At 41.1% G+C, this 23,069-nt stretch overlaps 2 protein-coding genes and 1 long non-coding RNA gene across 10 annotated transcripts in view; 1 reads left to right on the top strand and 2 right to left on the bottom strand.

Annotated features, from left to right (window-relative positions):
* LOC131663601 (histone acetyltransferase KAT7) overlaps positions 1-17,828 on the bottom strand; it is a 30,826-nt gene extending 12,998 nt beyond the window's left edge. Inside the window, exons 1-9 of the mRNA XM_058934078.1 lie at positions 17,674-17,828; positions 17,097-17,559; positions 16,654-16,899; positions 16,323-16,583; positions 15,975-16,148; positions 15,626-15,893; positions 15,225-15,519; positions 14,905-15,152; positions 14,631-14,817 (exon numbers count right to left, since the gene is read on the bottom strand). Coding sequence (XP_058790061.1) covers positions 14,631-14,817; positions 14,905-15,152; positions 15,225-15,519; positions 15,626-15,893; positions 15,975-16,148; positions 16,323-16,583; positions 16,654-16,899; positions 17,097-17,559; positions 17,674-17,691 — 2,160 coding nt within the window. The 5' untranslated portion in view covers positions 17,692-17,828. The remainder of the gene's footprint in view (positions 1-14,630; positions 14,818-14,904; positions 15,153-15,224; positions 15,520-15,625; positions 15,894-15,974; positions 16,149-16,322; positions 16,584-16,653; positions 16,900-17,096; positions 17,560-17,673) is intronic.
* A 256-nt stretch (positions 17,829-18,084) lies between these two features.
* LOC131663605 (UDP-glucose 4-epimerase-like) lies at positions 18,085-20,824 on the bottom strand. Of its 7 annotated transcripts, none has more exons than XM_058934084.1 (8): positions 20,420-20,824; positions 20,249-20,311; positions 19,994-20,172; positions 19,720-19,838; positions 19,209-19,499; positions 18,908-19,088; positions 18,540-18,824; positions 18,085-18,446 (listed from the first exon to the last, which is right to left on the bottom strand). In XM_058934084.1, exons 3-8 carry the CDS (start codon positions 20,121-20,123, stop codon positions 18,394-18,396), a joined length of 1,059 nt encoding a protein of 352 aa, XP_058790067.1. In that variant the 5' UTR covers positions 20,124-20,172; positions 20,249-20,311; positions 20,420-20,824; the 3' UTR covers positions 18,085-18,393. The 7 variants fall into 7 exon arrangements, with proteins under 7 accessions (XP_058790067.1, XP_058790070.1, XP_058790071.1 ...); XM_058934087.1 differs by having other exon boundaries at positions 19,994-20,311; positions 20,420-20,575; positions 20,643-20,824; XM_058934088.1 differs by having other exon boundaries at positions 19,994-20,311; positions 20,420-20,575; positions 20,666-20,809.
* Positions 20,825-22,702: 1,878 nt separating this feature from the next.
* Positions 22,703-23,069, top strand: part of LOC131663606 (uncharacterized) — a 65,412-nt gene continuing 65,045 nt past the window's right edge. For both annotated transcript variants that reach the window (XR_009301865.1, XR_009301866.1), the window contains exon 1: positions 22,703-22,890. This is a non-coding gene — a long non-coding RNA (uncharacterized LOC131663606). The remainder of the gene's footprint in view (positions 22,891-23,069) is intronic.

The raw sequence follows: 23,069 nt of genomic DNA, 5'->3' as shown, positions 1-23,069 counted from the left end.
ACAGCACCGCACACAACATCCGTAGCAAAAACTTCTTCGATCCCTCATCTCCGAATATCTCATAATTTCGCAGTATAAACACTTTTGTTTATACAAAGAGAAACGATCCTCTTCATTCTAATTTTAAGCCTTCTTCCTCGTACAATTACGGCAAGGTGTCGTACTGCATCGAGAGCATTTCTTTTTTGAATGCTTGCGACTTCTCAATACAAACGTCTACATTTCTTTGCAATGTTGAGACATGGCTGTCTTTTCAAACGGAAGTGCAAGAGTTGAAACAAGACAATGCGTCTGAAATATTTTTAGAGCGATCTCACGACGTAATAGAGCACCCCGAACGCTTGTTTATAATATTTGAAAATGGGACCTCACAGGGTACATTCGAATGTGATAATTAGTATCGTGTAACGTTCCCATTGAGAGCTCATGAAAATTTCATTTTTAATACCAGTTGTCGCCATGAAGCACTTTGTAAAAGTGAGGACTGGTTACAGATGGCTGTATCAGAGGAAGTACCGATCGGCTTTAAGCTTTACGTTGATCGGTAAATTATTCTTGTCCACAAATTTCTATTAATATTTGAGTCACATATTTAAAGCAATGTTTTAAAATTAAACTATCGAGGACGAAACTTCGATGGTGCGCATTAACGATTTCAGTCTAGGCGTGATTAAACAAATGGTAATATTTACACAGGTATTTACAATTAGTACACAGATCAAGCAGATAATATTAAAGAAGTAAACTATTAACTGCATAAAGTTACTCGTAGGAATCAATTGCACGATATTTGTTTTTGTTGCATTGAACACATATTATTCAACACTAATGTTAAGGATACCTTAGAAACTTTGGACTTGGCAAATATTTATGTTATCGAAGATTTTAAAGTTCTAAGTTTGAATTTCATGAAACTTCATCCAGTGCAAATGATCAGGGAACCAAGTTACTATAATTATATGCTTCGTAGAATAACGATTGAAAATTTAATGAATTGTTTGAATTAGAACCAGTTTTTATGAGATATCTTATTCACCATTTCTGTACGAAATATGCTGGTGAAAATTGTAATTGATGGAAAAGATGGTGATTAGAGTTTGATTTTTTCGAAAAATAAATTTAACTTTTAGCCGCATATATTTTCTCTACTTTTTTTACAAATAAAGTGGTGATAAATTATATCAGACTATTTTTAATCGTGCAACTGATACAACTATTTGACGCTGCTTATTTCTCAATCATAGAGCAACGGAGAAAGAGAGGAGAGAGAGAGAGAGAGAGAGAGAGAGAGAGAGAGAGATGAGAGAGAGAGAGAGAGAGAGAAGAGAGAGAGATGAGAGAGAGAGAGAAGCTTGGCGGCCGGATGACTGGCATTCCTTTGATTATTGTTATTATAGGCCTATTTGAAAATTATACGGAGAGTCGGTCGCTTCGCTCACGCGTCGCGCTCGTTGCGGTTTCTTCGGGACCGAGAATTCGCAGCTTTTTTTTTTTATCCGCTCCCTCCGTCCATTTTGTTCCATCGTACATATAGCGCACACCACTTTTTATTCTTCACTGATTAACTGCGCAGATCTCGCTAGGATGTCTAGTTTTCTTTTCCTCGTTCATTCTGCTCTACCCCTCATCTCGCTTCCTTCTTTCTGTTAAGCGTTTCGACCACTGTATGCAAACTAGGATGCGATTGCATGCATTTTAATGAATTGGCTTGGGTTTTATGGCGGGCCTGAATTTCTTTTTTCGTCGTTCGACTGCGTGGGCTTGTCGTATTCATAAAAAGTTATGGCGGAATCCTTTGTATACTTTGTTCACGCGAGCAAAAATAATTATCTTGATGATTTCCATTAATTAACCTTTTTTTCTTAGAGTAGCATCAATGCCTAAGATGCCTTCTTATATTTTTAATGATGGGCTTGATAACTCGACAAATTTATTCTTTTTGAATTTTGATAACCGGTCTAAATTAAAAAAAGCCATTAACACTGTCAAAGTGGTTTTATTTAAAAGGCGTTGATTAAAAGTATGAAACTGCAATCGAACGATTGGTATCGTCGATTCTTATCAATTCATTTTAATGAGAGTTGGCATTCAAGGTGTACGATCAATTCTAAACATTGATTTGCGATCAATTTCAGTCCCCTAAGATTTTTCCAAGTGGCCAGATCCAAATTAATAATACAGCCGCAAATAATGCATTTCGTCACATTGCGTTCGCCCAAAAGTTTGCACAAATATACGGCCAGGCTGACGACGACCGACGTAAGTCAATCGGAATTTGTTTGTTGGCCACGTGGCGGTAGGCCGAGTGCCGAAGCTCAACGTTGTGACTAACTGCATTCTCTCTATATGCGATCGCTTGCGTGTCGTCGTTCAAGTTCTCCTGCATTCTCGGCCGCAGGTATAGAAGCTTTCGCAGAAAAGAAAACGAATGACTTCGCGCCTAATAACCAGATACGTCGGACGAGCCTCATAAATAATATATCGACTCATCGCTCGTCTCTCTTCGGGCTGTCCGATGTCCTTTTTCGTCGCGGGATTAAAAATTCGAACGTTCCAGCAAAAAAGGTCCGCGTTATAGCTTCCTTTTGTGCGACACTGACGTATGTTAATAACAATTATTCATGCCAGGTTCGTCGAAAAAAGCCAGTCCGAAGCCAAAAACTTCGGAGCCTTCTTAATCTTCCGACACCTACGCGGATCTATAGTCTTTCGTGCAAGTTTTATTGCGGCTGAGAGAGAGAGAGAGAGAGAGAGAGAGAGAGAGAGAGAGAGAGAGAGAGAGAGAGAGAGAGAGATCGACCGAGTGTGCGTAACATGCAACGAAAGCCGCGGCGCAGACAGCAATAACTCGTCGAACGTCCGCCAAATATGATACCTCCCACGTCGACGCACACGAGGCATCCCAAATCATCATCCGCGCTGAGTGACTTTGCCTACATCTCGCGGTGTCAGTCATTGCTCTTTCTTTAAATATCCCCCGACGACACGATGCTCCGACGATTATCGTCTGACTCGGAATTTTAATCGTTTCTCGATTAAATGTGCTGCTGCTCGTTTTGTTTATTGACTCGTTTGGCGAAGTCTGCTTGGAAAGTTTCGTTTCCTTTTTGCACAAAAGTTGAAACGCGCGGAGGAGAATATTTGCATTTTAAAAAGCTTCACGTTGAAAGCTGATCGCGTACGTGGTTTTGAGCTTCAGACAAAACACTTTGTGTGAATTGTATATCTGTGTCGTAAGCGCCTGGCGACAAACTTGTCGGTTGAAAGTTAAATTCGAGCCTGAATATACAAATTAATACTTTGAGCTTATACTGATCAATTTATGAAAAAAAAAAAAACAACCAACAGATTATTTTCATTGCAAAAAGATGTCTGAACTAGTTTCTTCCAATCCATTCACTGAACTTAATGTGACTGTTATTGTCGAACGGTTTAATATTAAGCTGAAGCATAGCATACGGTTCTATAGAAAGTCAAAGGTCAAGCACGTTTTCAACTGGATAGGATTAGTTGTCACTCGAACCAGTCAATTGATTTACAGGTACTCTCCGAAGGCGTACCGTATTTTCATGAATTGTCGCGAGTATGCGGCTCAAAATAGAGACTGTTTCCAAGCGAAAGCTTGAATGAGCCGCAGCGTATTGAATATTTAATCGTCACGAGAGAAGATCGATAATTGTGCTTCAGGTTATGCTCCAGTTATCGTCGCAAATTCTATTTCTTGACATGACAATCGAAAACCGATTCCGAAGAAGTTATGAATAGCTGGCTGCGACATCCTGCAGTCGACGACGTCAGACTGACCCAACCAAGCGAAGCATCGACTTTTCGCAGGTCGCAGGTTAAAACAAAAACCGTTTATGTGGAGCGCCCTTAATTGAGTAGTCGTCTCGTCGACGTCACGTATCATGACGTATTACCGCCGAGCACAATCGATCTGGGGTAAACTCGGTGAGCCACGAATATATTTGCCGTGGCAGTTTTTATGGAATCGAATGTGCGCGTGACGTGGACAGTGGCGCACTCAGTTGATTTGGGTCGGATTAATTTAAGATGATTTTTCTGGATTTCAGGTTGATCGTTGCTGGATGTTTAACCGACAATGAATGTGAGTCGCGTGCACGAGTTCATCGAACGTGCTTCTTCGACATGTGTCTTCGAAGTATTCAAATGCTCGACGGCTGAGTAACGCCATGTTGGTAATTATGAAATTCGTTCCGGAATAGATTTTTTTCTTTCCCAACAGATTGCGCACTTTTAAAAGATTCAATTTGTACTTTAATCAACAGTGAACTGTAAAACACGTTTACTTTATGAAAATAGATCGTGCGATTCAGCGACTGTCCTTGACGCGCACAAAAAAAAATTTCTAAGCGACGAAACGTCGAGAGGTACTGGGCAAAGTGCACACTCGTAGCGAAATGATTTATACCAATGCCATCATCGTCATCTACATCATCATCATCATCATCATCATGATCGTCGTCGTCGTCGTCGTCGTCGTCGTCGTCGTCGTCGTCGTGGTCGTCGTCGTGGTCGTCGTCGTCGTCGTCGTCGTCATTATTGCGCCAATTGGATAATAATCGGCGAGTCACGCGCTCGAATTAATTAACAAGCAAAGCGAACGTGACTCCCTGACATAGGCCGTACGGCCGAGTGCAAATTTATTATCAAATTCTTCGAGTATCAGCTTGCGCAGATAGCGACGATAGGAGGGACGAGGCGAAAAAGAGATATTCCCCGCGAATGCAAAACACAAGAGAAAAAGATAGGCCAGGCCGTTACATGCGGCTGAGCGAGCCAGACGAGTGCGGGAGGTGGAGGCGGGCTCGGCCGTTCCCCGTTCGCGTAGCCGCGCTCGCCGGAGAGGAAAGAGCCAACGGAGACGAGATGCGCGAGCCGCGTTGGCCGACGATTGATCGGCAAGGGACGGGCGGGATGAGGCGAGCTCGAAGTAAAATTATCTTGCGCTCGCGCGTTCGCTGAAAGCTCGGGCGCGTATTCGATGACGCGCTGCCGCGGTGGCGGCTGTCACGCGAAATTAGACGCGATCCCACCGGGGAGGAGGCGAGGCACACCGAGCGCCTATTTCCGCGAGGACCGACCGACGCGGCCGGTCGTGGGCGAGGAGGCATCGGCCAGACGCGCGGACAATGGCGCCGCGGCTACAAAAGCTCCGGGCGGCCGGAGCTTTGGCCTGGTCGGCCGGCAAGAGCGAGCGGGGGAAAATGGCTGCGCGCTGCACGCGTCGCCGGTGTACTCTCGGCCGATCAGAGGCTGCGCGCTTTATCGTTGACCTCGCCGCCGACGCCGTTGCAGTCGCGCGCGCTCGCGCCACGCCGCTCACTGCTATATTTAGAACTCGCGGGCAGCCGAGTTTCCTCCTCCGTGGCTTTCTTCGCGCTCGCGCCCGCTGCCGAACAAAGGTGTTCCACGGCGCGAATTCTGATGAGAGAGAAAGAGAGCGAGCGAGAGAGACGGCCGACGACGAGTGGGGGGGTTAAGATCGACCGATGACTCCGCGCCTACGCCGATCTCTCGCTTGCCTCGGCGAAGGCTCATTTTCATTGATTTTTACGGCGCTAACCGTGTCCCGGCTTTCAGGGGCCGATCGGTTGTCCGTCTCGACAAATCCTATCGTCGAGCGGCGGTACCGCTCGGACGACTTAGTTTCGCGGCGCGCCTCAAAACGGTTCTTCCTTTCAATTCCCGCATAAGCTGCGCATCAAATTGAACGCGCACAATAATCGGGACCAATTGCCCGCGGGCAAGCCGAAAATATTAAATCAGGCGCGCTGCAGCGCCATTACACGGGACGGCGTGCTCGTCAATTGTGACAATTTTGGGTCGCGAATCTTCGCGCAAACACCGCCGAGGACCAACCTAGAATACCAAAGTACCGCGCGCGATTTGCTTTCTCTCCGGGCGAGTGAGGCGCGCACCAAATAGAATGGGACGAGCAACGAAGAGAAAACGTCCCGACTGAATTCCAAATTACAGGGTGAGAGAGACAGAGTCCATTTGCCAAAGCACTCGCAGGCAGACAGAGCCTGACTACTTATTATAGTCCGAATGCGATCGCGGCGAACATTGCCTTCGATTATACTTGGGCATAGCGCGGCTTTCGTCGTTGATTTGTCGCGCCAAACGACGAGCGGTTCGATTAATACCAGTGATCTTTCAAATCGCTGCGAACATTGTTGCTCGATGAACGTTCTTTCACGATGCGCGTGTCGTCGGAAAAACCACCGTTACGCGAGCGCAAGAGAAAAAGAAAAAAATGAGACCTTTCTCACGAGCCAGGTAGAACGAGCAGCTGCGCCGATCGGCCAGCCCCGCTACGCGAGCTTTTGCGCAAAAAGGGAAAGAAACCAAACGAAATCGCAGCGATGTGTACGCGATGGCTCCGCGCGCTCCAAAAAGAAATAATAACAGAAACACATCGAAGTCGAAAAAGAAAGCAAAAACGCCAAAAAGAAACGCGGCAACGCGCCGTACGCACACAATGAGGTTTTCAAAATTGCACCGGCGTACGAGTAATTGCGGCGAGTGCATAAGGGCAGGTTATTATCGGAGGGGGCAAGCAGCGCCCACCCGAGTCAACGGACTTCCGGCAAGGTTATTGCACAGGCGCGCGCAAGTAAAATTCTGGGGATTGCGGCAATCGATCGGGGAGGGGGCGATCGCGTTCTCGGTCGTTGAAAACCGAGCGCTCGCTTTTCCTTAAAGAAAATAAATAAATAAATAAAAGCCAAAAGTCGCCGCGGTCGGTCGGCGAACTCGTTTCGCGCCGCCTGGAGATTCCTCCTCTCCGGCTTTTATTCTCCTCTTTGCGCAAAAAAAGACCAATTTGCGCGCGGGCACTAATTAGCGGCTCTCGCTCTTGGCTCGGGGGATCCGTTGCTCTCGTTGCACGAAGCGCTGCAAAACACCTTTTATATTACACGCGATGAAGTTGCACACGTTATTTTTCCGGCGAGCGCGCGATCATACAAAACGACCGCGCCGCTCGCATGCCATCGAGTCTCTCTCGGCTCTTAAATTCTAATTAGCTCCGCTTACCGGAGACGACATTTCTGCAAGATCAGCGTTTTATCAAGCGACGAGAGAGAGAGAAAGAGAGAGAGAGAGAGAGAGAGAGAGAGAGAGAGAGAGAGGAAAGCTCGTAACATTGATCTTGAAATAATGAATAATTCGCGAGCGAGAGAGCGAAAAAACGGTTAGCGAAAAGGCGGAGAGGGGTGGTGGGGGGCAAAGCTGCGTCTGGCATCGATCGCGTGCGCGAGGCAAAGACCTCGAGAGAAAGAGGGGTTACGAGCTCGAGCCTACCCCAACCTCCAGACGCGAACGCGCGTTTTCGTGTATGCGTGTGTAGTATCGACGACCTCGTCTTTGTGGTCGTGCCGCGACGTGTACGGTATAGGGCACGTCATCCCTGCCCCTCTCGCCCCATTCAGTAGTTGTCTCTTTCTCGTGCGCGCACCCGCCTATACGTGCGCGTGGTATTATACACGCGCCCGGCAAATTTTACTTTCCCTTTGTACCGTTGCGATTTAATAAAACGCACTTTAGCATCATTCGCAAGTTATTGTTTAAATCGTGAAACCAGAGAAAAAATATTGTTATTATTATTAATTTGTGCTGTGAATTTTCAGATTACTCGCGCGGCCAGATGATTTATTTAGGTTATTGATGCGATACGCTACGCCGCGATTTATTCATTGAGAGCGCACGCGGAGGTTTAAATTTCGATGGGGAGGGATGTACAAACGCGGAAAAGTTACGAGTTGTGGAATTTTACGCTGGATCGATGTATTTACTATTTTAATTGCCCCCCCCCTCTCTCTTTCTCTCTCACTTTCACGTTTTCCTGCAATTAATTTATTCAGCTCGAAAATTGTTTTGAGAGTATGATTGATAAGCTGTTATCACAATCAATGAAATTAATTAGCAGCATAAAGTACGAACTATTTTTGAATAATTTCGATTTGGAAGGAAGAAGTCTCTTCTGATACTGGCCTTTGCAAATTATTCCGAGATTCTTTACAGGTATACTGGTGTACGATCAAGATATAATAATTTACCTAAGCTTGATAAAATCTAAAAAACTACCACGATTCCGAGAATGTTTTGATTAGTCGTTTGCCAGTTGATATACGTTTATTGGCCTGGAAATCTGCTAACCCTATGTCTTGACTTGTTAATTACGAAGCAGCTTCGCTTACTGGTTAACAACTTAAAATGAAATAGAAATTTTTTTTTCCACTTGCTTGTATGGAAATGACGATAATTATTTTTTGAAAACTTAATTGTACGCTATGAAATTGCTCTTGTCCATATCGTAATTGGCCTTAACAAAATGTTAAAAATAGAAACACCTCGATGATTCCTAACACAGTAGGTTGCCAATTAGAATGTAAGTGGTTGAAAACCGAATGGCTAGAAAAATAAAAAGAATATTATAGAATTGTTGGCAAGAATATTATACGATTCTAAAAATTTCAGATTAGGTTTTCATCAATCAAAACTATATTTTATGTATTTGATTTATAATTACACGTATTTTTAGATTTTTTCATATTTTCTACTTTAAGGGTTTACTATGCTTCGGTCACTTTAATCTTACAATTAGTAACAGCTCGCAATGCACGCTGCGTGTCTTAAGTATCTGCATCAGCTTTGTAAATTAATGATATTCAATAACAATCAATTTCACAAATAACCCCCAACTTGCTCGAAATCATCATTGATTTCAGTAAGTACCCCATTCAATAAAAATTGATATACACGTACTCTCATTATTATCATCACGTTGCTTTATTAAAAAGGACCATTTGATAAAATTATTCTTATAGTTGATTTTATAAAATGATCAAAATTTTATTGCTTTTTGAAAGTACATTATTAGTTAAAATATTCTAAATCGTAAATAAAAGTCAGTAACAACTTAACCAAATGTTTCCATTAATAAAATGAAAATAATCATGAAATGATTTATTTCAATTTCTCAAAACTGAGCAATCAAGTGATCGAGACTTTACTTTTTCAAACTCTCTTTTATACAAATCTTTAATAATTTTACAAATGATGCAACTGACACAACTATGATCCAACTATTTGACGTTGCTTGTTTCTGAATCATTATAATGCACCAACGCATGAAATTCTCATAAATTTGAAATAATGAAATTGCGACTGAATTCAGTCATACTCTCAAGATCCATACATCTAAGACTATAAAACTACGTGGAATAGAAAATATTTGATAAAGAGCCAGCAAAGCGTACTTAACGAGTGCACGGCAGTCGACCAAAAAAGCCAACACCGCGGAAAAAATTAGGTCTATACCCCCCATGCGACCGTGAAACCGTTTCGCCTCCCTCTCCCTGCTCTTTAACGTTTACCGCATTATGCAGCTCTTAATAACGCATACGCGACGCAGCTTACCACGTGCAACCGGGGAATTCGAGAGGAGCGCACGCACGCGTTGTTTCATAAAGCACGGCTGCGTCGAGAGCGCCGCGCGTGTTTTTCCTTTTGCCTTTATGCTCCGCGCGGCCTTTCGCTTGCGCGTTCGCCGCCACCCCCGCGCTCGGCTTCTTGTTCCTCGCCCGTTAGCCACTTTTGCTGTTTTGTCAAGGCTGCTCGTTCGTTTTTCGCGGGCGCCCGGCTCGGCGCCCCTCGACAACGAGCCACCTCGCGTTATCTAATTACGCCGATCGCGTTGTACCAATGGTTTTGATAAAATGCATTCAACAAGTGAAACGGATAATAATGCTTCTTCCTGTCGGGCCGAAGGAAAGAAGAGGATTAACTTTTTTCTTCCATCGTTCTCGTTCGTTTTCTGTCTGGCAACGGAAAAAAAATCGTCAGCGGTCTGCGTCTCGACTTTATTCTTGTATGACTGTGTGTACCGTTCGCCCGCTAATTTCGTCGGTATAAGTAGAGAGACATAGCCCGGAGCTATGACCCAAGAGAAGTCGCCTTGCGGCTCGTTTAATACACGAGAGCAGCCGCCGAACGGTGGAGGTCAAGGGTAGGGGCGAGTTTCGACCCAACCCCCTCGTGGTACAGTCGACTCGCTCTTGGCTTTTTCCTCGACAGACAGGAGAGAGAGAGAGAGAGAGAGAGAGAGAGAGAGAGAGAGAGAGAGAGAGAGAGAGAGAGAGAGAGAGAGAGAGAGAGAGAGAGAGAGAGAGAGAGAGAGAGAGAGAGAGAGAGACGAGGGTAGTAAAATGTTGAGCGAGCGCGTCGCCTGTGTTTGCACGATCTTATTTTCTCGCTGTTGAGTTTCGCCGGAGAAAGAGCGAGAGAGCCAGCCTTTGCGTCGTCCCGAGACGTCTAATCTCGTTTCGGGTACTTTTCTCACTCTTGCACTTCTCAACGTTAACTTAACTACAACGCACTTCGGCCAAATCAATAATTGTCTCGGCAATCGATGACCCGCGCTGAGATTCGCATTTAGCACACGATCGCGGAGGCCAAGAGCGAGGCCCAATGGGCAAGATTATCGGTGATTCGCTGGCGCGTGCGCGCGCGCGGCAACGCACTTGGCGCGAAAACGCACAAAAACAAAAAAGGCATTAGCGGCTCTGCGTTAGGCGGGCGGATTCGGTAACGAGCCATAAGCGCGCTCTCGGGCCCGGGCCATGAATGTCGAAATATGCAGATATCAATCGTCGGCGCATTATTCACCCTCGCGCGGCAGAAATAGAATCGAAAGTGCTAATAGGGGACGTTAGGCAAATGAGACCGAGCCGCGCGCGCAGAGACAAAGCCGCGCAGATTCACACCGGGAGGCGCGCCGCGGAAGCGTCCTTCGGGCGATTTTCACGGTCCTCGACCCCGCGACGTCGAGGCGCGCTGCCGCTGCAGCTAGCCCGCGATCGATCTGCCCCCGAGGTGATGCTCGCTCTGCGTGTGCACACGCAGCCGGCAGAGCGTTTGAATTTTCCCATGGTAACCGCCACCCCCACCAGCGGCGCCCCGCGGCACTGCAGCCGCGGCGGGGAGGCCAAGTCTGCCACCACCAGCGCGCCATCGCCGCGTGCGTTTAGGCCCCTTTTTTTGCAAGCGACCAGTCCTTTCCTCCTTTTGCGCAACTTGGCCGGGATTTTCTTTGTTCGAGTGCTGCTGCTGCTGCTGCTGCTGCTGCTGCTGCTGCTGCTGGGTAAAGCACTCGACGGTTGCGTAATGGAAGGGCAGAGCGGCGCTTTGGCGGTGTTTACGGCTATTTGCACAGGGCAGAGCGAGGCGCAGGAAGAAGAGGGGTGGCGCCGAGGCCGACTCATTCATTTTCCAGCGGGTAACGAGATCGACTGCTCAAATTTAAACAGCGCCGCTTAATTCGGCTGCGCTTCCAGCTCCCCGGATTATTGTTATCGAGGATGGTCTCTTCTGCCTTCAGCTGTGTTCCTCGTCGATAATCGGCGCTGCGGCGATCGATGCGCCAGGCAAAACGAGCCTCCGAACTTGCGTAATCGGACGGATTACCGGGAGGCTCATCGAGCGGACGCGCGTTTCTCCGTGCCGATCGCAATCGCCAACTGCTTCTAAATGCCCTCGACACCTCGCGCGCCTCGACGCCTCGGCACAGCCAAGGCTTTGGCTTACTCCTTCTCGAAAGAACAATCGAAGAAGGGTTGGCTCGAGCTCTCTGTATCGAGTGGCGCGTTACGTAAGGAGCGAGGCAGCGCGGCGGCGCTGGATAGGGCTAGCGACCTGTCACTCCTGTAAGAGGATACGCCCTCGCGGTGTATATTATATGCGCTGCTGCACGGGCTGCCGCCTTTCTTCCCGCGCACTATTCGCCACTGCGTGGAATTCATTTTTCATTCAACCTCGGCCCCTTTTTCGCGCGCCGAGATTTATCTAGATCAAAGTGTCGTAATCGAAAGCGAGAGGTCATCCGGCATTCCGGAAGAAGAAAATCCGCGCCTCTCTCCCGCGCCCCTCTTGTTCGCGCGTGCACGCGAGACGAGGGGAAACGTGCGTGCACGCTCGGAAGAGGTGGAAGAGAACGGGGGACACCCCCTCGGGAACAGCTTCGACTTGTCGCGCTCTTTTCTTTTTTTCAGGGCCGAGGAAAATGCAACGATGCGCCTGTGGCCGGGAAAAGGCTAGTTGGAAGTGGAGAAGGGGCGAGGGGGGCGGGGCTTTCTCGGAGGAGCCGCCAAAAGTATACGGATAGAGCTGCGCGACCGAGAAGCCATGACCGTCGAACGTGCAACCGGCCGGTCAGCGACTGGGCATAAAATCCTCGGCGCTGACGTCGGCGAGGGAGTCTGGAAAGCTCATTTTCGCGGAAAGACGAGGACGCCCGCGAAAGAGAGAGAGAGAGAGAGAGAGAGCTTTAATAAGCCTCTGGGCGCAGCCCTTGGCGCGCATCTGCTGCTCCGCTGCGGGTAAATAATAACGAGCGGCGCGCACACTGTCGCGAAAGTTCGACGACCTCGGCGCGGAGCCCGACGTGGCTTTCCCTCTCCCGCGGCGCGCTTTTGGCGAATCCTCCCTACCTCTAAAACCAGCCCCCGCCGCTCTACTGCTACTACTACTACGACTACTACTGCTGGAGGGGAAGTAGTCCTGTGCTACGCCCGTCTAGCCAGGGTCGGGGTCGTTGAACGTCGATAAAGATTTTGCCAGCACCGGCGGTGGCGGCGGTGGCAGCAGTAGCAGCGGCAGCAGCAGCCGGGTGGCTGTGCCTGCCCGCCGCAGAAAATGGAAAATTTCACGCGCGGCGCTGATCCTCTCGCCTGCGCGACCGTCCCTCGGCGCCGCCGCGGGCCCACGCGCCACCGTCCTATTTCAACGCGAGCGCGCGAGCCTTCTTCTCGCGGGACGGGCATTGTCTCCTCGCGGCACGCGCGGAATGCGATCGGCACTGCTCGCCGCGATTTTTTGACGGTCCGACGCCCGCGCAACGCGACTGACCCTCGCGGACTCGCGTCTCTCGTCTTTCCACCCGCGAGGCTGCCTCGGTCGACGGAACGAGAAGGAGACGAGCGCCGAGGTACGTTTCACGCGCGCGCGCGCATCCGCGAGGATTCAGTGGCAATCGAATGCGAGCACAGGACGAGGAAAGGGCGTTGCAATCGTCGCGCTAAATGAAAGATGCGCTCCGTCGAGAGACCATTGACTTTTGGCGTGAAACGCGAGCGAGCCGCTGAATGCCAATGAACGCGTTTGCACAAATTGTGGCGATCCGTCGTTAGAAGGGTTTCCTGTTTTTGTAGCAGTTTTATCTATCGCTTAGGGGCAAAGAGAGAATGACGAGAAGAGCCGTTCAGCTCGCGGGAAAAAAGAAAAAAAAGGCAGCTCTTGTAATGGGCTAAACGACGCCAGCATTAATGCCATTCACGACGAATGGAGTAGGGGTTGCCCGAGCAGCGACACTCTCTTTCTCTCTGTCGCTTATAATGCGCGAGACTCGCCGCCGCCGCCGCCGCCGCCGCCGCCGCCGCTGTCGCTGTCGCCGTGCGATTGTAAGGCCGTAATTACATTTCGCAGAGAAAAGGCTTCAGCTGCGATTTATTCGTGCGAGACGAACTTCAAGCCAAGCCTCGTGTGTATTATGCGTGTGTCTGTAAGAGAGATACGTTAAGCTTGGATGTTGCGCGTGCTTTTTTTCTGTTTTACCCTCCCTCCCTTAGCGGTATAAACGGTATCGTTTGCTTTTGTTTCAGATTCAACTTATTATTTGCGAAGGCTTTTCAAGGTATTTCTAGAATCTAATCTCGTTTTTCAAGTTGCTGGCAGCGAAATTTTTAATTGTAAAAAATTGTTAAAGATGATGTAGAAATCGCATCTAAACTATTGTGCCGGTGTTATAGAAACTCAACATTGCTACATTATTTTTACCAAGGAATCGATAAAGTAACGGGAAAATAAATATTTTCGAATTTTGTCTATTTCAAAGCTTGACTCAGCAAAGTACTTCAACTATTTTGCGTGATTTTATTTTTCACGTGGTCCGTGAGAAATTTTATTTTCCAGAATTTAGATTTGGAAATTAGAATTACAGCAAGCGTACGAGGGAGCAAACTTTCGTACTCTCTCGACGCAAATACCGCATTGTGGCGATTGGAATCGGCGCCAATGCACTGCAGTATGACCTCGTATGACTGCACTCAGCAGATATATACAGCACTGTCGTCTCGCTTTCTTCGTCGTCGCAAACGAGCGAAACGCGAAAATTTTATCACATAATACGTTTTACGTACTTTTGCACTGCTATGTAACGGTTACATAATAGCTATCGAACAATAAAATATATGCCGTGTTCGTGGTGGGTTATGTAAATGATTCAAGGTATTAAATGGACCAATTAGTCATAAAGAGCGACAGATAAATGCCAATCTGTCGGACACACTTGTATAGGTATGACATACTGTACCTAATGACTCACTAATATTTATCAATATATTTGCATTCTAAGATGGCATTCTAAACTAAATAATTGACAAAGTATTGATAAATCTTCTTATACAATATTCGATGAATAAATTTCTTAAACACAACGTGTTCAATTTGAGACTATAATAGGTCTAAATTTAAGCTTTAAATTGAACCGCAATCAGTGCGACGAATGATCTCGAATTATTGAAAAAGTAGTGTTTAAAATGCCTTACCTTGCTAAAATAACCTACAGTGTGACAACCTTCGGAGTCATTGATTGTCATGACGTAGAATAGAAATGGTTCCACGTCATAATAGAGAGTCTTATGATCTAAGAAGAATTTCGCTAAAAGGCAAAGATTTTGGCAGTATTGTTTGTATCTCCGACCATCCACCTCCCAGACACCTATTTTTTCTTTTCTAAAATAAAACCAACATTAGAAATTAAACTATTGTTTGGAAAATCGATAAAGCCATTGCAATGTATGTTGAAACAATAAAGCTCACCTGTAAACTTCATGACCAGGTGGATGCCTCCAAACACACTTGTCCTTGTGCCTCCTTAAAACCTGCCGACTCTTGGCATACCTTAGACAATATTCGCATAAATATAGTTTTGGAGCTCGACTGTACTCCTCGGGATATGGACTTTGATACCAAACTTCCATTTCCCATTTACCCATTTCTATACAACGAGTACCAATGCCACCATTCCTTCCTTCACCATCGTAACCTAGTTCTTTTAAGTCTTTTTCCTACATAATTAAATTCCCAGTGATTTATATAATACGAGAGTAACAATTAGTATGATAGAAATGGTTTCTTACAATTTTTTCACTAGCTACTGCTTGAGCCTCCAAGAAGAGTTTGAGATCATAATCGGATGTTAAACCAATAAGCGAAGGTTGTCGAGTTTTATCGATACCCTGGGTCTCTCCTCTACTGTCAGATTCGTTACCATCTGACAATGGCGTTTTGAATTTGCCACGTAAGTCTTTGATTTTCTGTTGATAATTTCGTTGTTCGATCGTTTGGTATCCACCTTTAGGAGACTTTTTACCCATGCCTGATAACACTCGCTTTCGTTCCTCATCTTTCTTCTTTCTCTCTTTGTAGACATCTCTAAAATATGGTAAATAAAAAAAATCAGATACAAATATTGATATTTTTGTAATAGATATCGGTACTATTATACTCTTCATTTTATTTTAATAAAATTGAATCTCACATGCATCCCTGAGCAGTCGTATTATGATACACTGGGCAAGCGTCTAACGTAAAATGAACTTCGCATTTTCCAGACAGATGACCACGAGAGTCACAGACCGAAGCAAGAGGACATTCACGCTCTTTTATCGTCCGTGTTCTAGTACTCGACGTGTGACCTTTTGTAGGAATACCACCACTGGTAGACCTATTCAGTCCTAATTGTCTGGATGACAAACTTCCTGCTGGTCTTTTGCTGGGCGACTTTGTTACGTTTGGCTTAATGTCCACTAAAATCGTAAAAAACTCCAGTTTTAAAGTTTCTATACTTGATAATGATATGCGATGATACAGTGAATTAACTATATTACCTTCAGATTCAGAATCACTTGCAAGTGATTTTATTTGTGATTGTGTTCTGTTTACTTTGCGTGTTTGAAGTTTTCGTTTTCCTTTTATTACAGGTTTGCTATCTTCAACATTATCTTCCACATCTTTGTCAGTGTCTGCATTTTCACTTTCCTCCTCACTTTTTATCTGAATATCTAAATTATTAAAAATATTAGTAAAAATTGAACAAACTTCTTACACTTTCCCAACACTTCTTATATTAAAGAAATTTTATTGTTTTTTAACAATAATGTCAAAAAATTACCAGCTACTTGTTACTCTTGATTAATATGTAAATAATCAACATAGTAGTATAAAAAAGTGCTTACTTTGTTTTTTCAAACTTTTTTGAGGTTTTACTGTAGCAACTGATGTAGCGCTTCTTTTATTTGTAGTATTAGATATTGGAGCAGGCCTTGAAACTGGTTGAGGTTCTTTTTTCTTTGGTGATGGTTCAGGGCTTGGTTGACTTTCTGATGAATCTGAATCAGAGCTACTGTCTGTTGATGCAGAAGATCCTGAGCCAGATGCAGCAGAACTCTTTGAACTTGCTGAACTATCAGATTTGGCTAATTGTCTTGTTATTAAACCTAAAAATGATAATGAAGTTGCCAAAATTGTCATATCAGTTAGTTACTGACAAATAAACTTTACACTTACTAGGTCTATTAGTGATTGTTGATCGAGATTTTTGTTCATTTGGTTTTGCTTTTGCTTGTTGAGATTGAGATTTTTGAGGAGTAACTGTATTTGTAGATGACTTTGAAGTAGCTGATTTAATTGGCACTCCACTATCACTTTCACTACTATTTTCAGGACTAAAAATACTTTTTTTCTTGAGTTTCTTTTGAGGTGGTTCACCTGTTTTTACATTTTTTTCTGTCGATTTAGCAGATATCATACTCACTAGAATTAAGAATGACTAATGGAATAAAAAAACATTTTTGTAAAGGGAAGACATTATGGATAAACTATATATATTTTTTTAGCTTGCAGAACTTTTAGATAAATTTATTTTTATGTTGATTCCAAACATAACTAAAATCAACAGAATTAAACCAAAAGCACTAGCTTTTCATAGATTTGAATTACTAATGACCTACCTGGAAATTTGTTGAGTTTATTGACTGGCTTGCTTGGTGATGCATTTTTTTGCTGTACACCAGATACATTTGGTTTACTTATTGGTTTTTGTTGCTTTACAACTGGAGCAACTGTAGCAGTAGCTTTTGGTTTTGCAGGTGGTTTTCTTTTAGCTGGTGAAGGTTTTCCTTTGAGTGGAGATTCTTCTGATTCAGATGAATAAACATGTCTAGTTTTAGGAATCGTTTTCTCCTTCCCCTTAACTTCCACTGTTGGTGGATTGGTTTCTGATTTAGATTTGACATGTCGAGCTGCAGATAATGGTACTTTCTTTTTAACTCTATCAGAATCAGATGCCTTTTGACTTGGTGCTGAACTACTAGAGTTTTCAGAGTCAGAAGAACTTGATTCGCTGCCTGAACTAGAAGAACTACTTGAAGAAGATCCAGAACTTGATGAAGATGTTGACTCTGAACTAGTTGCCTAGTAGAATACATATTTTATTAGAGATTATCTTACAGTTAATGATTTATATGTTGTTTTCAAAAGTTTGCTTTTGAAAACATAACCTATAAGCAATGTTTTGTCTACGCTTACTTTTCGTTTTGGAGTCATTTTTATTGTGCTACCTGCTATTTGAATGAATATTCGAAGCAATCACCATATTATTATTTTCTTTGATAACCTTAATTTCACTCATTTATGTTAGAAAATTAACTAATTTGATAAAGTATACCACATGAGCTCGGATATGGTCGGTCGTTGACAAATACGAAGCTTGTATTGTCAAGCACCAAGAAGTTTATGGTGCTGCCATCTCGAGAAAAAAGATAAAAATTATAAATTTTATTCCTACAATCGATAAAATAATTAAAACTATATATATTGAATTAAATTAATTTTTATTTATGAGAAAGAAATTTCAACAATATAATTTTCAATATTAAACCAAACAAATTCAATTTCTTTTAAAAAATATTTATTTTTATTATACATAGGAACGTTTATAAAAATTTATATCAATTAAGTGAATGCTGATCAGTAAATATATATATTATAACGTTTTCAGTAAGCCATTAGTTTTAAAAATGAAATATAAATAAACAATACAATTGTAAAATAAATAATTTCATAAAAATATTTTTCTAATATACTATGCTTACTTATTTGAATGTAATTTTGGTAACTACAAGCCGCGATACAACAGTATATATGTAATCAATCAAGTATTTTTAACTGATTGAACAACAAAAATATTGTACATTTGATAATGTTGATATAATTACTTTATTAATATTTCTTTTGACTAGTATGTTATCATACACTAAAGCCATTTGGATTTTGTTGTTGCCATCTCCATGTATCTGCACCTGAAATTAAACGTAAACAATTTTTATTAAGATATTGCATATTCAGTAGAATGTATTTGAATCAATTTATTATCTTGACACAGCAATACTTACACATGTCATCAAGGTTTTTAACAGCAACCCAATCCAATAGTTTTTTGGCTAAATTTGCATCAGCATAACTTGATGCTATATCCCCTGCTCTTCGCTCTACTATCTTGTATGGAATTTTTTTCCCAGATGCTTTTTCATAGGCATGTATTACTTCAAGTACAGAATGACCTTTACCACTGCCAAGATTTATGGCTTGGAAGCCAGTTGGATTTTTAGTTTTTAGATAAATTAATGCTTTCACATGGCCAGATGCTAAGTCCATAACGTGAATATAATCTCTTACTCCTAAACAATTATATAAAGTTAATTATTTGGACACAAATTGAAATTATATTTCCTCAGATCATATATTATTTGATTTTGTTTACCTGTGCCATCACAGGTATTGTAATCATTTCCATAGATAGATAACGATTCTCTTTTACCTACAGAAACTTGGGCAATGAAAGGCATCAGATTATTAGGAATACCATTAGGATCTTCTCCAATTTCTCCAGATGAATGAGCTCCAACTGGATTAAAATATCTCAAAGATATTACTGACCATGCCTGTAAAAAGTATGAAAAATTAAATTTTCAGCTACTTTAGATTAAAATAATAAATATCTCAAACAGTAATATAAAATCTATGTAATAATACTACTTAGAATTCAAGAATAATAAACTTACTTCATCAGAGTGGCAGAGATCTACCAATATTTCTTCAACCATGAATTTTGATTTCCCATAGGGATTTGTGCAATTTCCTATTTTCATTCCCTCAACTAAAGGTAGTTTTTCAGGTACACCATATACAGTAGCACTGCTTGAATAAATAAACCGTTTAACATTGTTTTCCTTCATGACTTCTAATAAATTTATTGTCCCAGAGACATTTACTTTGTAATAGTCTAACGGTATTGAACATGATTCACCAACAGCTTTCAAGGCGGCAAAATGAATAACACAGAAAAAGTTGTTCTAAAAATAATAATATCACCAATATCAATACATACAATTATAAGGTAAGAACATTAATTATAAATACGTAACATACTGTCTTGATTCCCTTATAGTTTTCTTAAATGATAAATTTTGCTGAATATAATTAATATTAAGTGAATTTCCATCTCTCACTATTTCCCTTCTGTCCATTATTACAAAATTTATCATTAATTATAAAATTTATAAATTACCTTACCTTACTGAATATGTCACTTAAAGAACTTTTATTAGTGATGTCACAATCAATAAATGTAACTTGTTTATTTGCCAATTTTTCAACTCTTAAAATACACTCAGGCTTTTCACTTCCTTTACCTAGAGCAAATAATAATATTGTATTATTAAATAAATTAATAATTGAGGCTATTGAATATGAAAATTATATAGTTTTCTGAATTGACTTCCATACAAATATATATTAATACTTTTTTATTTATATATACATTTAAATTGATAATTAGAAATCTTACCTTTATAAGCATTACTAAGGTTATCAATAACCACCACCTTAAAATCTGTATTAAGTAGTTCCAAAACCGTATGTGAACCTATATAACCAGCACCACCAGTTATAAGAATATTCCTAGTTTCATCTGCCATTTCTACTATTATTTTAAATGCTTTACTATTCAATATTGAATGTTAATATCTACAAATTATTAGTTCAAATATATTTATATTGCTACAGCACACATAAAATAAATTGTACAGAAGAAAGAACCAACTAGCAGTGCATTATAAATAATATCACAAATGCACTAATAACACTGTTTGTGAAATAAGCGAAACTAAAATGTATTAAGAGATAATATAATGTAGTAGAATTACAAAAAATAGCAATTGCATTAAAGAATTTAAAAAACAATTTGAATTCAACAGTGAAGAGGAAAGCTAACCTTGTACAGTTGGCAGTAAAGGCACTCTAACTTGGTATGAAAACGTTGCAGATAACTCATTTCGTCGTGGCAATCTTATGTAAGGTTCAACGTCATCAGGAAGTGTTTGATAATAAAAATTGGTTTTTAATGGCTTGTATTATTCTGCGTTAAATCCTTTCAATAGAATTCGTTTCAATGACTCATCATTAGTGTTTCATTTATAAGGTGGATTGACTTATACATTTTTTTAAATAAATAATTTACGTGAATTGTTGATTTACTATTAATGCTTATCTTATCCTATATAGGCTATACGAGTGACAGATTATTTTTATCAAGTTGATTACGTTATAGTCAATATGTATTTTGCTCCACGTTGTTACGAATGTTGCACTTTTTAACTTCTGCAGACGAAATATCGAAACTTTCGCCATTTGCAATCACTCACTTCGATCTATCGTCATCGAAATTTTCGAGATATCGGAGATATAGAAAAACTTTGAAATTAATTAGTTGAGGATTATAGATTCGCTGTTCGTAACAGTTGATTATCTTTTTTAGTCTTGTAATAATCAAATATATAAATGAAAATATTTCAAAAAATATAATAGATCGATAACAAATCATTAAACCAATCAAAGCACTAATCTGTATTTTTACGAATACCGCAGACTTCCAAATCAACATCCAATACCCAATATTCACTAAATATAGTTAACGAGTCCAAGATCATCCGATCTCAAAATAAAAAAGTACTTTTGCTCTTACAAAGATTAAAATGATTCAATTTCATGTGCTGATTAATATAGTCTATCGAAAAAATAGGTAATTTTTATGTAAATAAAAATATTCGAATGAAATATGTGAATGTCATAAACTTTACTTTATATAAGGTTATGTTATGTTTATTTACTTATTTACTTACAATTTTCTAATATTGAACGTTTCTTTCTAGATTTTTTGGGCGTATCAATCATAACTTAAATATTAATGTGTAAGAGCAGCATGCACGTAAAAAACTTACATGCTTAAAAAAGGAGATTATACCTAGAGGAAGGGAGACACCCTTTTTATAAAAAGGGGTTGTGTCACCCCTTTTTACTAAAAAAAGGGTAGCTGTTAAAAAGGGTTGCTATAACAGCATAAGTATTGTCTGATGCTTTTTTACATTGATGATCATTTTTTTAAATTCATTGAACAACAAATATTGCAAGGTAATACTTGTTTAAAATACTGTTTATAAAGATTGTAATTATGTTTGATCAGATTTCCATAATTTGTTCATACTATTTTTTTTATAAAACAGGCATAGGAAGGGACAATTCTTTTTATACCCTGTAGGTAAACTGTAAAGGGCACACCCTTTTAGGCATAGGATTTAGAATGCGGTGGAAGGGAACGGAGAGCATAGAGCTAACAAAGATAGAGTTTCTGAGTCTGCGTCTCTGTCTCACTACCCTGGGAGTAACTCTTCGATAAGGGATCAGCCAATAGCAACCTCTTGTTATATAGGCTCAGTAGCAGTCAGACTCCGAATACAGTTCTACGTTGGAAGGGTGGTTCAGTCACACAGGAGCCTCCGTTGGCCTTGCTTCGGTGCTTAACTGTTCCTGTCATAAATTAGTTATTCTGTGAATACTCTGTGATATAAATGCTAAATTGAAGTGCTATATTATATATTTTTATTATATATTTTTATTAAATGACAAATAACTTAACATTTCTTTAAAAACTTCAGACATACTTTTTATTGTTGTTTGTACATTTTTGTACTGATATTTTTTTTATTCGTGTATTTTTCTTACATTTTGTTTTATTCAAACACAAGAGTTATTTTTCAAATATTCATTCATTACAAGTTAGCTTTTTGTTGTGAGACAGAAGCCATACCCTTGTCACCCTTTATATTATGTATAAATGTGGAGAAATTCCTTCTTTTCATTCTACGTTCCTTAAGCATTCATTGAGAATTTAGAATATTGTACAAAATATTTGTTATTTATCAAATCAACGGCTTTTTATTACACTTGCAGAGTGATAAGTAAAAGTTACATTTTCTTTTCATATGAAGAAGCTGGTATAAGTATAGAATTCTTAAAACTGTTTTAGAATGTTTGTTTTTTGAGCTATGATGGAGCGAGAATGAAAGGGTAGGATTGGCTCGGTGTTTCCCCTTTCGTTTCAAACAAAAAAGACTAAGGGGTGGAGCTTTTTTTTCCCTCCCACTTTGCATTTCACGACTTTCAAGCTGAAATCTTGTCAGTCTTCCTTCATCTTCCTGAGGGAGTAGATGTTGTTACAACGTTTTCTTATAATTTATTTTCAAATATAAATTATTATACTTTTCATTAATTTAGTTATAAAAAGTATACTAAAGTTCTTTGTTTATCGTAGTTCTGTGGCTGATTGAAAGTGCACGCTGTAATTGATAAGATTTATGATTGCGATAGAAGATACTACAATTTTACATTTTTATATTTTTCAAATTGGTAAGTAATAAAACAAATAAATTAACCCGCCTTTTTACTTATATGTAGACGCTTTGTATATTCACTAAATTTAATCATTTTAAAAATATTCAATATAATCGTTTTTACTATCAGATATTACTGAAATTTTTTACACCGAAAAAAAAAATAACCTGCAGTAAATTTTTTTATTTTTTATT

The sequence above is a fragment of the Phymastichus coffea genome, unplaced genomic scaffold, assembly GCF_024137745.1.
Source record: "Phymastichus coffea isolate CEN01 unplaced genomic scaffold, Cenicafe_Pcof_1.1 PCOF00036, whole genome shotgun sequence".
Classification (NCBI taxonomy): Eukaryota; Metazoa; Arthropoda; class Insecta; order Hymenoptera; family Eulophidae; genus Phymastichus; species Phymastichus coffea.
The sequence above is the reverse complement of the archived record's forward strand: the minus strand, read 5'-3'. Positions and strand labels throughout refer to the sequence as shown.